The sequence below is a fragment of the Cyprinus carpio genome, chromosome B23, assembly GCF_018340385.1.
Source record: "Cyprinus carpio isolate SPL01 chromosome B23, ASM1834038v1, whole genome shotgun sequence".
NCBI lineage: Eukaryota > Metazoa > Chordata > Actinopteri > Cypriniformes > Cyprinidae > Cyprinus > Cyprinus carpio.
This window is the reverse complement of record NC_056619.1, coordinates 12,648,517-12,661,935: the sequence shown is the minus strand read 5'-3', so window position 1 is coordinate 12,661,935 and position 13,419 is coordinate 12,648,517. Positions and strand designations below refer to the sequence as shown.

At 37.5% G+C, this 13,419-nt stretch overlaps 1 protein-coding gene across 1 annotated transcript in view; it reads left to right on the top strand.

The window, feature by feature from the left end:
- Positions 1-13,419, top strand: part of LOC109102815 (kelch domain-containing protein 8B-like) — a 100,914-nt gene that overhangs the window by 3,219 nt on the left and 84,276 nt on the right. The window contains exons 2-3 of the mRNA XM_042750680.1: positions 9,467-10,123; positions 10,610-11,418. Of these exons, the coding sequence (XP_042606614.1) occupies positions 11,028-11,418 (391 nt within the window). The 5' untranslated portion in view covers positions 9,467-10,123; positions 10,610-11,027. The remainder of the gene's footprint in view (positions 1-9,466; positions 10,124-10,609; positions 11,419-13,419) is intronic.

Sequence of the window (13,419 nt, the reverse complement as noted above, 5' to 3'; positions counted from 1 at the left end):
AGGTTCTCTATGGGATTGAGATCCGGGGAGTTGCCTGGTCACGGATCCAAAATTTCAGTGTAATAATCCTCGAGCCACTTTTTTATCACTCTTGCTTTGTGACATGGTGCTCCATCATGCTGGAAGAAGTCACTCTTGCAGGACATTTTGATACCATTCTTTATTCATGGCGGTGTTTTTGGGCAGAATTATGAGAGAGTACTTCCTTAGTTGAAAAGCAACCCGACACATGGATGGTCTCAGGATGCTTCACTGTTGGCACAACACAGGACTCATGGAAGCGTTCACCTTTTCTTCTCCAGACAATAGATTTTGCTGATGTCCCAAACAGTCAGAAGGGAGCTTCATCAGAGAAGATAACTTTGCACCAGTCTTCTGCTGTCCAATCCTTGTACTTCCTGCAGAATTTCAGTCTGTCCTTGACAACTTCTTGGAGAGAAGCTGCCCTTCTTGACACCACTCCGTTGTCCAAAGGTCTTGGCCTCACTGTGTGTGCAGATGCTCTCACACCAACTTGCTACCATTCCTGAGTTCTGCACTGCTGGTGACACGATTCTGTAGCTGACTCCTCAGGAGGAGATGGTCCTGGTGCTTGCTGGACGCTCTGGGACATCCTGAAGACTTCTTTAGTGTAGTCGAACCTCTCTCCTTGAAGTTCTTGATGATCCGGTAAGTGGTTCTTTCAGGTGCAATATTCTTTGTAAAGCGATGATGGCTGCATGTGTTTCTTTGGAGGTGACCATTGCTAACAAGAACACAATGATTAGAAGCGCATCTTCCGTCCTTTTATAGCAATCAGTCTCCTTTTCTAATTAGTATGATAGTGATTTTACCTGACTAGTACTCATTCACACTTTCACATGTGCTGCTGATATGATTAGCCAATAAATGTTAGCGGTCATTTTGTGTCAGGATCTAAAAACAGTAATTTATTTATTTATTTATTTGTGAAAAGTTTTAGCAATTATTTAAAATGCATCTGATCACTCTACACAATAATCTAGGAAAAATGTTAATGAACACCCCAACAGCTTAAGTAGTAAACTTTGCAAAACAAAAAATTGATGTCACTGCCAAAACTTTTGGCCATGACTGTATTCTTATACTCTAAAATAGAATTCATGTATTTTCTTGAAAAAGATCAGTATATCATCTAACAGTGTGTTTCAGGTCATCCAGACCAACATTTTTTTCACTAAGTGTCCTCTGTTAATAAAATAATGGCATGTATCATAGGACGTATTTATCAATATTGCATAGATCATGTGTTCCAGCAGTTTTTTAATCAACTTATTTATCAACTTTAACAATAAGTTATAATGTTTGAAAATATAATAATAATAAAAGTTTTCCTGTAATGTTTTACGTCAAAACACCCCTCGTCACTGCTCTACAACCTCTTTACCTCCTGTTAACTAAATTGTGTGCTCAAGAATAGTAATTTCTATATTTCCAACTCCACTTAAAGGGTACAAATTCTCTCTCTCTCTCTCTCTTTCTCTCTCTCTCTCTCTCTCTCTTTCTAACACACAAACAAAATTTTAGCAAGCATGTCGTGTATCACCTACTTTCTTTCGATTGTTTCGAATCAGAACTCACGAAGGCCGTTTCGTGAGTTAGTCACTCTTTTGAGTCGGTTCTTTTCCGTTAATTTAGCGAATGATTCAGTTCATTCAAACGTCATTTGAAGTGATTTTCACTCCGTAAACAGTAGCGCGGTATTTAGAACACAGAGGACAACACGAACGCTGGACAAAGGGAATATGTACACATACAAACAACTGACACAACCTGCAAAAGCATCCTATCCCTTGTCAGTGATGAAGACGGTCTTTGTTCAGGTCAACACCTGCATGTGAACAACTCTGTACTGCAGGTAAAACATTTTAGCACTAAAAGATTATCAAAGCACTGGCAATAATAATGGTTAACACCATTTCAGAGTTCCATATTATTACGTTTCTTACCTCCACTGTATTATAATACTGTCGTATGTGCAGTCTTTGTACAAGTATAAAGAACCTCTTCATATTTTCTTAGTGTATTTAGCTTGCTCTTTTAGTTATAGCTAACTTTACTGATAACTGAGTTTAACATGGATAATGTTTATTTATCTTTATGGTTATGCCTCATGAATCAGCGCGTAAAATCACCCAGCATATCGAGTTTTATCTACTATAAGCACTGAACCCATGCGACAGGTCTGTCCTCATTCACATTGAAGATTGTGGAATGTGTGTGTGTGTGTGTGTGTGTGTGTGAGTGAGGAGGATCATTCTAGAGTGGACTGAGGAGATAATATGAGAGCTGTTGTACAGGAAGCTGTCTTCAGTTCTGTGTCTCAAGTGGTCCAGATCATTTCACTGGACTGCAGATTATTACTATGATAATCCTTTTCTCCTTGCTTGCCCTTCTCATAAAAAAGGGTTTCTCTTAACTTTGGCAATTTTTTAAGAGCTAAACTGCACACACTCCACTCTGGTTCTATCTTTAGCTTTTTAAAGAAATCATTCACTCAAATGCTGGCATTAGTTGAAGGAGCAACTAATCTAGTTTATACTACTTAAGATCTGGCATTGTGTACTGCAAACATTGTTGGCTCTCATGATAAATTGCTTGTGATGTTTCTCATTTGTAAGTCTCTTTGCATTAAAGCATCTGCTTAATGGATAAATGTAAGCTGGAAATAAAGAAAACGATATTAATTCAGTCAGGGGTCGGCTTTTACCATCTGTTTAATTGACCTTTAAAAACAATTCATAGAGTGAATTGAATAGGTGCCACAGGTAGTTCTGTTTGAGGAGCTGTGTTGGCATTTGCCAAGATTGGGCAAAATTCAGATTTAAAAGGTGCATTCAGTAGTTTGTTTCTAATTTAAAAAGTTTTACACATTAAGAAATAAATGGTGTTTTTGTGAAGTGTCATCTAATCTGAACCTCATGGATCGTGCAGTGTCTAGCACCATTGTTGTATTGATATTTACAGCCACTCCACAGGACTGTATTGACCTTTAAAAACAATTCATAGAGTGAATTGAATTGAATTAGCCACTCCACAGGATGCTGAAATGAAATGACAGAAAATGTAACTGAATTCACAAAGCAGATGACCTCATTAGTCAAATAACAAAATCTTGGGCAAAAACAGATCAATTCTTGTGTAACCATCTCAAATGTTCATCAACAATATTCCATAAAGAAACAGAAGTAGGCCATGTGTTGTGTGTATTACTAAATCTTTATAGATAATTCACACTGAAAAATTAAATGTATTATTTAAAACTAGGCCTTCACTTACAGAAGTTGCACTACCATTTAAAAGTTTGGGGTTGGTAAGATTGGTTTAATATTTCTGAAAGAAGGCTCCTATTCTCACTAAGGTTGTTTTTATTTTATGAAAAATACAGTAAAACTGTAATATTGTGAAATAGTATTACAATTAAAAAAAAAAAAAAAAAAATTTTAATATAATATATATATATATACATAGATATATATATATATATATATATATATATATGTATATATATATATATATATATTAGATATATATATATATATGTATATATATATATATATATATATATATATATATATATATATATATATATATATATATATATATATATATATATATATATATATATATATATGAGTAATGTAATTAATTCCTTTGATGGTAAAGCTGAAATTTCAGCATCATTACTTTGCTTAAGAAACATTCCTTATTATTATCAATGAATCAACTAATTAATAATGGCTCTAACAATGTTAAAAACAGTTTTTGTTGCAGCATTTCTTTGCAATAGAAATCTTTTGTAATATTACAAATAAACTCACTTTCACTTTTATCATACATTAGCAATAGAAATCTTTTGTAATATTACAAATGTCTTCACTGCCACTTCAAGATAGGCTTGCATCTTGTTTGCTACCTCAATTCAAAGGCAGGAATTTGAAAGCCTTCTTATCTTGTTTGCTACCTCAATTCAAAGGCAGGAATTTGAAAGCCTTCTTCATTTCAATTCAGTTCAGAATGACACTGTATTTATGGAGTCCATCTAAACTTGTGAAGGGTTTATTTTATGTTACAGACTCCGAGAGTTCATTTTAAATAAAGATCTCCAGCTCAATGTCCAGCTATAGCCACTCCAGAATATTTTAAAAGGGCAGTGTTTAAAAAGACTTCACCTTGAGCTCTCTGTGAAAAGCCATAAAAGAAAGCAGAGGACATGAAATGGCCATTTGCATGCAATCCAATCCTGGACATTGACAGATTTTAGAAAGTGTCTAGAAGTTTCACAGAAATGGCTGCACAGACCTGTAACATTTTGTACTTATTCAGTCCTTCTGGGTGTGTGCATTTTAACACAGATTCAGACCCTTAATATCTGCCTTACCTCGGATGCTGGTGAAGTGATAAGGTTAAAATATGTTATACAGTATACAGGGTCTGTCTTTCAGATGCAACCTGTGGGAACATGCTGTGCTCGCGGACACAGTGAAGGGACGTTCACACTGACAGCGATTTGCAGTGACAATGCAACCCTAAGTCATTCATTTTCAGTGAGAGTTGGAGATTTAAGTGACAAGAGTGACAGAGACCGCTGGCGATTTAAGAAAATTGGGCAGAGTTCAACATCTTAGAAATCTGCAGTGATGTGATGTAGCAACTGTTAGCGGTAGTTCAAATAGTGAACCTCACTACCTGATTCACTGGGTTTGGCACAGTTTATGTTGGGGTTTTTTGGCAAATGCAATTTGAATTCATACTATTTAAGGGCAAATTCCAAAAATTCTGTCATCATTAATCACCCCAATGTTGTTCCAAACCTTCCAAACGTAGAAGTTAATTTACAAAATTTCTTGGTGTATTTTTTCACTATGTGATGAAAGTCAGTGATGTCTAATGCTTTTTTGGACCCCACTGTGTGTTGAAACATTCTTCAAAATATCTTCTTTAATAATGAAAGTCATACAGGTTTGGAACAGCATGAGGGTGAGTAAATGATGACAGAATTTGACAAAACACTACACATACAATATACTTTCCAAACAAAGCATCTCAATAAAGTCTGCAATTCAGTTTATGATGGGTTATTTTCTCTTTCCCCTGGCTGGCCTAGTTTCTCTTATCTCTTAAGAAACAGATTGTGAGGTCAGGGATCAGATAAAGTAGAAGAGATCTTTTTCTCTCTTTGTGGTGGGACAGTAAGATGAATGTGTGCAGTGCCCCTCAGGGTAGGCATTAGAATAACCTCTTCGGTCTTGTGAGACAGTGTGTTCTTGTTGCATAAATTTCCTGTATAATCATCACTTACTATTGTAGTGATGTGCATAATGGAGTTAAGAGATAATGATAGGTTTTACAGGCTGTAAGGAGAATTTGTCCTAGAATCTGTGCCCTTCAATGTGAGATTGTCACATTAGAAAACATTTACTGTGCAACATTACTAGACAGTTACTAGTTTGAGGACCAGAGTCAGGTTTGGTTACATTATGTCTTCAGTAATAAGGCGAAACAGTGACCACACACTTTTTCTTCAGAAAGAATCCTAAACCAAACCAGTTCTTAGATGAATCACAATATTACAAACTTTATTAAATTTAGTTTAGTACATATCCTAATTCACATGGCTTGAATTCATGCATACTCCTCTGAGTACACATTTTATGCAGGTTATGCACACTAGAATATCTAACATCTGGATTTGACAGTTTGCAAAATTTGTTGCTTTAAATGTTTATTAGATATTGAAAGACTTGTTTAAAAATGTGTGTTTGCTGAATGCTCAATGAATAAAGTATTATGGCATTTGCCTTGCAGTTATTAGACAAAACTGTTTAAACACTGGCATTAAACTAATAGAGAACTGAAGCTCCTGTGTGTCCAAGCTCGCTCAGGTTCTGGGCTCTAACAACACTTATAAGCCAAACAGAAAATTTGGTTCATTTGCTGCAGTTCTCTGATTGGCAGCACTTTCCCCTGAGAATTCATGGGTAGTGTAGTTTCTTAACTGGAATTTCCACTGTAGCGACTGAAATTTAATTTTTCATAAAGTTGAAATTATTTGATAAATAAATAACTCATGAATAACCATGGTTAGAGTTTTTACTGATATTTTTATTTTACCATGAAAGGAATAGTATAATGACAGTAAATAAATGCAAAATGGTTTGTGTCTGTGTTTAGGTTATAGGGGACAGAAAATATCATTAACTCAGTATAAAAACAAGTCAATCTAAAATAATGGATAAACAAGCGTGTATATACAGGATCTTGTCTCCTGCCTTTGGTGGTAGACTAGCAGAGATGTTGAGCAGTGAGGCAGTAAATCGTTTGATTAGCTGATTCACCAAGGGAAACCCAGAACATATTTGCTGTGTGTGTGTGTATGTGTGTTAACACACACAGACACACACACACACAAACACACACACACACACACACACACACACACACACACACACACACACACACTCTCTCTCTCTCTCCAAACTGTATTTTCTATCGCCCTACACCAACCCTACACCTAAACCTACCCCTTACAGAAAACTACTGGCAATTTTTGAATTTCATAAAACACAGTTTTGTATGTTTTTAAAGTCATTTGTTTTATGGGGAAACAGGAAGTGTCCTCATAAACCATGTTTACGTTGTAGTGCCCATGTCATTATACACATTTGTGTCCTCATAAACCATATATACTAGTACACACACACACACTCATTCATACTCTCTGACAATGATTCTTCCTTTGTCTGCATCCCCAGGCCATTATATCTAAATTTTTGTTTGTTTTTCTTATGTTCTGTTTACCTAGTTCTCCCCTGCTGACTGCTTCTGTTTCCTTCATTTTTGGTACTCTTTCACAACTGAAAAAAAAAAAAAAATGTTGAAATGCTTGTACTGTACCTATTGCAAAGAAATAGTTTAAATGTTTTTGTATAATATTTGCCTTAACCATGAGTATACTTGCATCAAACATGTCTTAGATTGACATGCTGCCTTTGCACCTGACATTCAAGAAATTAAAGGGACAGTTCACCCAAAAATGTAAATTCTGTCATTAATTACTCACCCTCATGTTGTTCCAAACCCGTAAGACCTTTGTTCATCTTTGGAACACAAATTAATTCAATGTTTTTGCTGAAATCCGATAGCTTTCTGACCCTGCATAGACAGCAAAGTAACTGAAATGTTGCCTAGACTTAGAAACGTATAAAAGGTCTGAACGAAGGTCTTTATGGTTTGAAACGACATGAGGGTGAGTAAATAATGACAGAATTTTCCTTTTTGGGTGAACTGTCCCTTTAATGCAGTCAATATGTTTCATGCCTTTGAGCATGTATCTCAGTGTTTTGTGTTACTTTGCTGTTTTGAACGCATCCTGCGTACTGCATGTTCTTCAGTGCCCAACCGGCTCCCTGGGAAACTCTCATACAGAAGTAATCATGTTTTTGTGCCGAAAGGCTAAACGCCTGAGAAATGCGGGGGCTCCTGTGATCGACGACTGTCAATGGGAGCATGCAGGGAGATACTGATGTAAGACAGGAGAGGATGGTGGAGAATAGAAACAAAGGACCAGTATTGCATGTACGTGTGGTTGGAATGAATGTAAGCGATAGCAGGCATGAAAAATTCAGACTGTGAAGGGATGATGGGAACAGATAAAGAAAATGCGCTCTTTGAGCCTGGATCAATCGTGAAGTTGTGGGATTAAGGCTGATCTGGCTTCTAAATGTTATCTGGAGCTCAGGCACGGACTTGAACCCATCTTTAAGAGAGAATAATGCCTCTGTGTCTCTTCTGAGTGAAGACAGAGCCAGAAGTCTTACCAAGCAGACATGGGGGCTCTGCTGAAACCAAGAACTGTTTGTACAGAATACTTGATTCATCCAACAGTATGTTTCTGGAAAACTGTCAGCTGTGCCCAAGGCCAATCCATCTTTTTTATTCAGTACTGTGTTGATAAGGGATCAGAATGTTCTATCTTACAGTTTGACTACTTTCCTGCTTAGCAATTGTAATTCATCCTATTAATTAAGCATCATAATGAATTAAAACATTTTCATAGGATTCCCTACAGGTCGTGTTCTCCAACACATAATAGCACTTCCATCTGTCCGTCTATCTGTCTATTTGTCTCTCTCTGTCTGTTTATCTATCTGTCTGTCATGACTGCTCTTGGCCTTCAGAGCTCACAGGTTTAATAAGGGAAATAATCTTTTTGTTTACTGATTTTTTGTTTTTGCCTTTTACAATTCACACACAAGTGCTCAACAAGGACACAAACATTATCCTTGCAGTGTAAAGGAGGGCTATGGGGATATGAAACAGAAGACATGAGCACTATGCTGTTTTTGTCCTTGCTGACCCTCTTTTGCCTTTGCAGGCTAGTATCATTTGGACTCATCCACAAGACTGCCATTTGTCAAATAAATGCACATAGTCCTATCACAAACATCTGTTCTTAATTAGTATTTTTGTCTTGTTTTCTAACAATGTGTAAATCTATTTACATAAACCATAGTTTGCATATCACATTAAGACTTGACATATCAACACTGAATTAAGTTTATTCTTAACTCATTTGATAAATTATGTTTCAAGGATGTTTAGATATTTTTAATGGGAAAACAAAATAAAAATACCCATTAAGGAAATGATTTTTGCTGTGTAATCGTGCATCTCTGTTTTTGATTTCTGCTTTGATTTCTCTCTTTGATTTCATTAAATGTGTGTGTTTATTTTATTTTATTTTTTAAACCTATCAGCTGTCTGTGCATGTGGTCTTGCTGTGTGCTCTGAGGATTCAAGGGCCTCTAACTGACTGAAATTGAGAAATGCGCCAAAATGAAGACTGCACCTGTCTCAGGGTCTCTCATGGTTGCTACCTGACGGAAAAAATAAGTAGAAAAACAGCTTTTCCTGCTTCAGTAGAATACAGCACACTTAAAAAAACACAAGTTTCTGTCAAATCATGTCTTTTTAGGGCTCTGGGTCTAAATACAGCTCACCTTAAGTTAGTGTGGAGAAGTGAGTACAGAAATTTCTCCCTGTGAGCACATACTTCAAAGAAAATCAATTTCATAGGTTAGGACACCATTACTGCTGGGTCCAAAAAGGTTTTTTAAAAACATAATAACACAAGTGAATTCACTTACTGGGGAGGAAAAAGAAGCTTAGACACGCCATAGTGTGTATTTTTCCTATGAAAGTTTTTTTTAGTGGTGTTGTTAAGTATAAACACAGACTTATATGCTTCTAGTTTGGTTGCCATCTGTATTTTAAGCCTCACTATGAGTCTTTATGCAAGACATGATGTCTCTGCCTAATTATAGATAGGAGTCGTTCCAAAAACACAACATAAACATCTGTTTCTCTTATTGGCTCACTTATTTCTCCTTCCATCATTCTTAAAGTACTTAGTTTTGTTTATTGTAACTTCCTCTGTGTTTTTTAGGCTATGTAGACAGGAGCTGATGTTTATCCCACGGATCTACTGGACAGCACATACCCGTGACGACATCATCCCCCACAAATCCCGGGAGATTCTTCTTTCTATGTGGATTAAAGTCTACAGCGAGGAAACTAGAGCTTAAACAGCTGGGATTTTTCTATGTTCCTGACATCATCTGTAGGAAATGAGACCTGGGCGTCTGTCTTTTTTCTCTACATGGACGAAAAGCCAAGGAAAGTGTTCTGAAAGCTGACCGTCAGGATTAATTTTACTTACAAAACTGCCCCTTTATCTTTAAACCCAAAGAAGAGCCTGATGGTGTCATATGATATGGACTAATTGTACTCAGTAAGAGCGCCCGGCGGCAGCACTTTGGCTCCAGATGAAACTGATGTTTTTCTGCATAATTTTTTATTCGGTCTGGAGCCGTTAGCCCTCCCGCACTGTGTGTCGTAGCATGTGGCTTGGGCTCAACATCCACAGCCAAACCGATTTAGACCACGAAGGAACCATCTCTACATCTGTAGATACTCTGTCATTTTTTAGAGGGATGCACAGAGACATCTGATCTGCTTTCCTCACGTTTTTTGTTCTCTTTACCTATGCGATTTCCTAAAGAAGAAGCCCAAGAGATCCCGCTCTCTTTCACACGTGCACCTAGTAAGTGTAACGTCTGTAACCTTTCTAGTGCTTCTCTTTCTCTCTTCTACTGACGTCCCATCCACACATCCATCATTAATTAAAGGCACCATAATGAAGCCTTTAATTAATGACGCACAGGTTCAGATTAGTTTGTTTCAGTGACTATCCAGGGCCGCTGGTCCCTGCAGACGCAGTGACCTTTGGAGAGGGCCAGACTGCTGCTCTGTAGCCAAACACCTTCTCACACACATGTACTTCTACCCTTGAGCCCCTGGCAGTAAATAGTGAATGGTAAATGTCAGCGCTCTAGCCATTGAATTATACGCTTTATTTGAATAAGTGTAAGAGCGGATCAGTTGAGCACCACAAGCTCCACCAACAGCTTGACTCCGTCCACACATCAGCCTTCGTCAAGCTGGGAATTTTCTCTTTGATTAGCGAGATTATATTGCCTTTTATCTTGTGCTTGCTCTGTTACTGTCTCTCTTCTCCTGTTCCTTGCAGCGGCAGCCATGAGGGTCACACCGACACATTTGGCAGGACTACAGAGCGGTGCTCCACGTGGATAAATTAGTTTATTTCGTGTCGGGGTTACACATTCTTGCCATATATTTTTACAACTGCAATGCTCGTGGAACACGACAGGAAAGACTTAAAAGGGCCTGATGCACCTTTTAAGAGCAGCAACAAAAATGAATAAATCATCAAGAGGGAGTGAGGGCTAGTTCTTCACAGACAGCACTGAAGGAAACGCTCTTCACCCCCTACCAGAGAGAGAGGTCTCTGGCAGACTGACAGTTGCAGCCTCTCCTGCTCTCTAGCCTGGTGGAACGTTGATGCATTTGCCTTGAGTTTCACGTTCCTCGGCCTTCCCCCTACGTGCCTGTGTCATGCTCTGTTGCCGGTGTGCCGTCCTGGAGCCATGCCCATCCCCGAGATGGCTTTGAGCCCGGTGAAGTCTTTGTACTGGGAGGTGTTCCCCTCCATGGCCACGCAGCGGGTGTACTGCACGCCTGTGCTCTGGGCTGGACGCCTCTATGTTCTGGGGGGCTGCAGTGAGAACGGCCTCCCTCTGGACTCAGCCGAGGTGCTGGATCTGGAGAGCCAGTGCTGGTGCGAGCTGCCCCCTCTCCCCACCGCACGGGCCGGGGCATCTGCCGTGGCCGTCGGAGACCAGTTGATGGTCATGGGAGGCATGGATGCACAGCAGAGCCCGCTGGCCTCGGTGGAAGTGTATCATCCTGATGAGGGCAAGTGGGAGAGGAAGACAGGACTGGGGCAGCCCTCCATGGGGATCACCACACTGGAGAAAGGTAAGAACAGTGTTTCCTTCTTTGTTGAAAAGACTGCACTGGTCAATTTCTTTTATTATTGTTAGACTGCAAAAAAGTTTTTCCAATTAAAAACAGTCTAAAAACTTGAAGCTAAATTGTGTAAGATATTAAAAGACATGTTTTCAGAGAATATGCCATTAATTAGCTTATTTTTCAAATTAGCCATGAACCTCACTAAATATTGTTTGTTTATGCCTAATTTGACAATGGGGTAAGAAAAATAAACTAAATTAATTGCATGTTCTCTGAAAATAAGTCTTAGTATTTTTGCTAGTTTGCTTCTGGGGTTAATGAGAAGTAAGAGTGTCCATGAAAAAAGAAAAGTTTCATTAGTTTCTACACCATACCTTGATTGCATGTGATCATACACATACTAATGAGTATTTTCCATATATATTTTCCATATATATTTTTCAAGAAAAACACATTTTTACAACTATCAGGAATTATTCATTGAAAAGTGTCATTACTTTTTAGGAGGTGCACCACAATCTGAACTAACCTGCCTCAAAAGTTAAAATATCTATTATTTTAATTTTTTTTTTTTTTTAAATAATATCTAATTGATCTTGGAATGCAGTTAGTCAGCATCACTCTCTGTGATGTCATTTCCTGTTTAGTTACAGTAAGAGACTGCTAGTTACACCACTTTCCTATTTGACAGACAAATGTTTTTTAAATATTAATACTGAAGCAAAAAAAAAAAAAAATGAAAGACTTAAAAAATACTTTTCAAGGGTTTTATCACCCTGATATTTTTTACTTTATGCTCCCCAACTTTAATATGGAAATTAAAAACATTCTAATCATACAAAAATAATATTAAAATATTCTTTGTATGCTGGAGTAGCATTTTTATTTATTTATTTTGAATGAATTAATAAAAAGTGAATGGTATTAGCATGTCATATTGTTCCCCAAGTAAATTGATCGCTTTTTTAAGGATGTTTAGATGTTTTACAGAAAAACAAGACAATAATACTTCTTACCTAAATTGTCTTGATGAATTTCTGCTGCTCTCAGGCTAAATGGTCATTGTTTGGTTCTCAAACATCAGGAAGCAGCAGTGTGTAGAAAAACATTGGACTGTACAGTAATTGGCGAAAACAAAGTTTGGTTCCACTCTCGTCTTTCTGCTGCCGTCAGAGCAAGATTAGCCATATAATCTTGGCTGCTGTTATCTTTTCTACAATCACTGTGGTTGTAATGAATATCTCTCGTAGCCGGCATCTCTAGAGTGCTCCGGATATACCAGCTCCAAATCAAGGCATCAGTCATGCCGTACTGTGACACAAAGCATTACACTGGAGAGAAAGGTCTCTCCCTCCTCTTTAGCTTGTTTGAGACCCTGAGGAAGAGTGTTTATTCACAGGGATTCACTTGTGCTAAGCCGCATTCCACCAGCTGAGCTGCATTCAGGCCCGGACTGATCAGTTCTGTGGATCTGTTTAAAAGCTATCAGCAGGCCGGCTAAAACAAGACCTGTATTCATGTGCCAGAGAGAGCTCATAAGCTTGTGGTTCTTTAATGAATACTTTAGTCACATCCGCAGAATTATAAATGAACTGTCTGCTCATTTACTTACAGCAGCAGATCGTTTGAAATTAGCATGTGGGCTGTGGTCTAGGCATTTGTCATAAAATAATAATATTGAGGATGTGAGGGAGACATCTTAAAGACCCAATATCATAAATATATTTTTTCTAGGTCTACTTATCAGGTTAGTAGAGGTTTCTTGCACCAAAACACTATAGGGTTTACTTTTGCACAAGCATTTTCCACCCTTGATAGTTAAAAATAAAATAATTTAAAAATGAATAATAAACAATCAATTATTATTAATATTATTGTTAATTATTAATAGGCATCACAGAATAATAATAATATATTAAATATAATTTATTCACTCTTGTGTTGTTCCAAACCTATAAGACTTTATTTTTTCAGTGAAGTGAAAAAAAAAGAAAAACATAAAAAAGG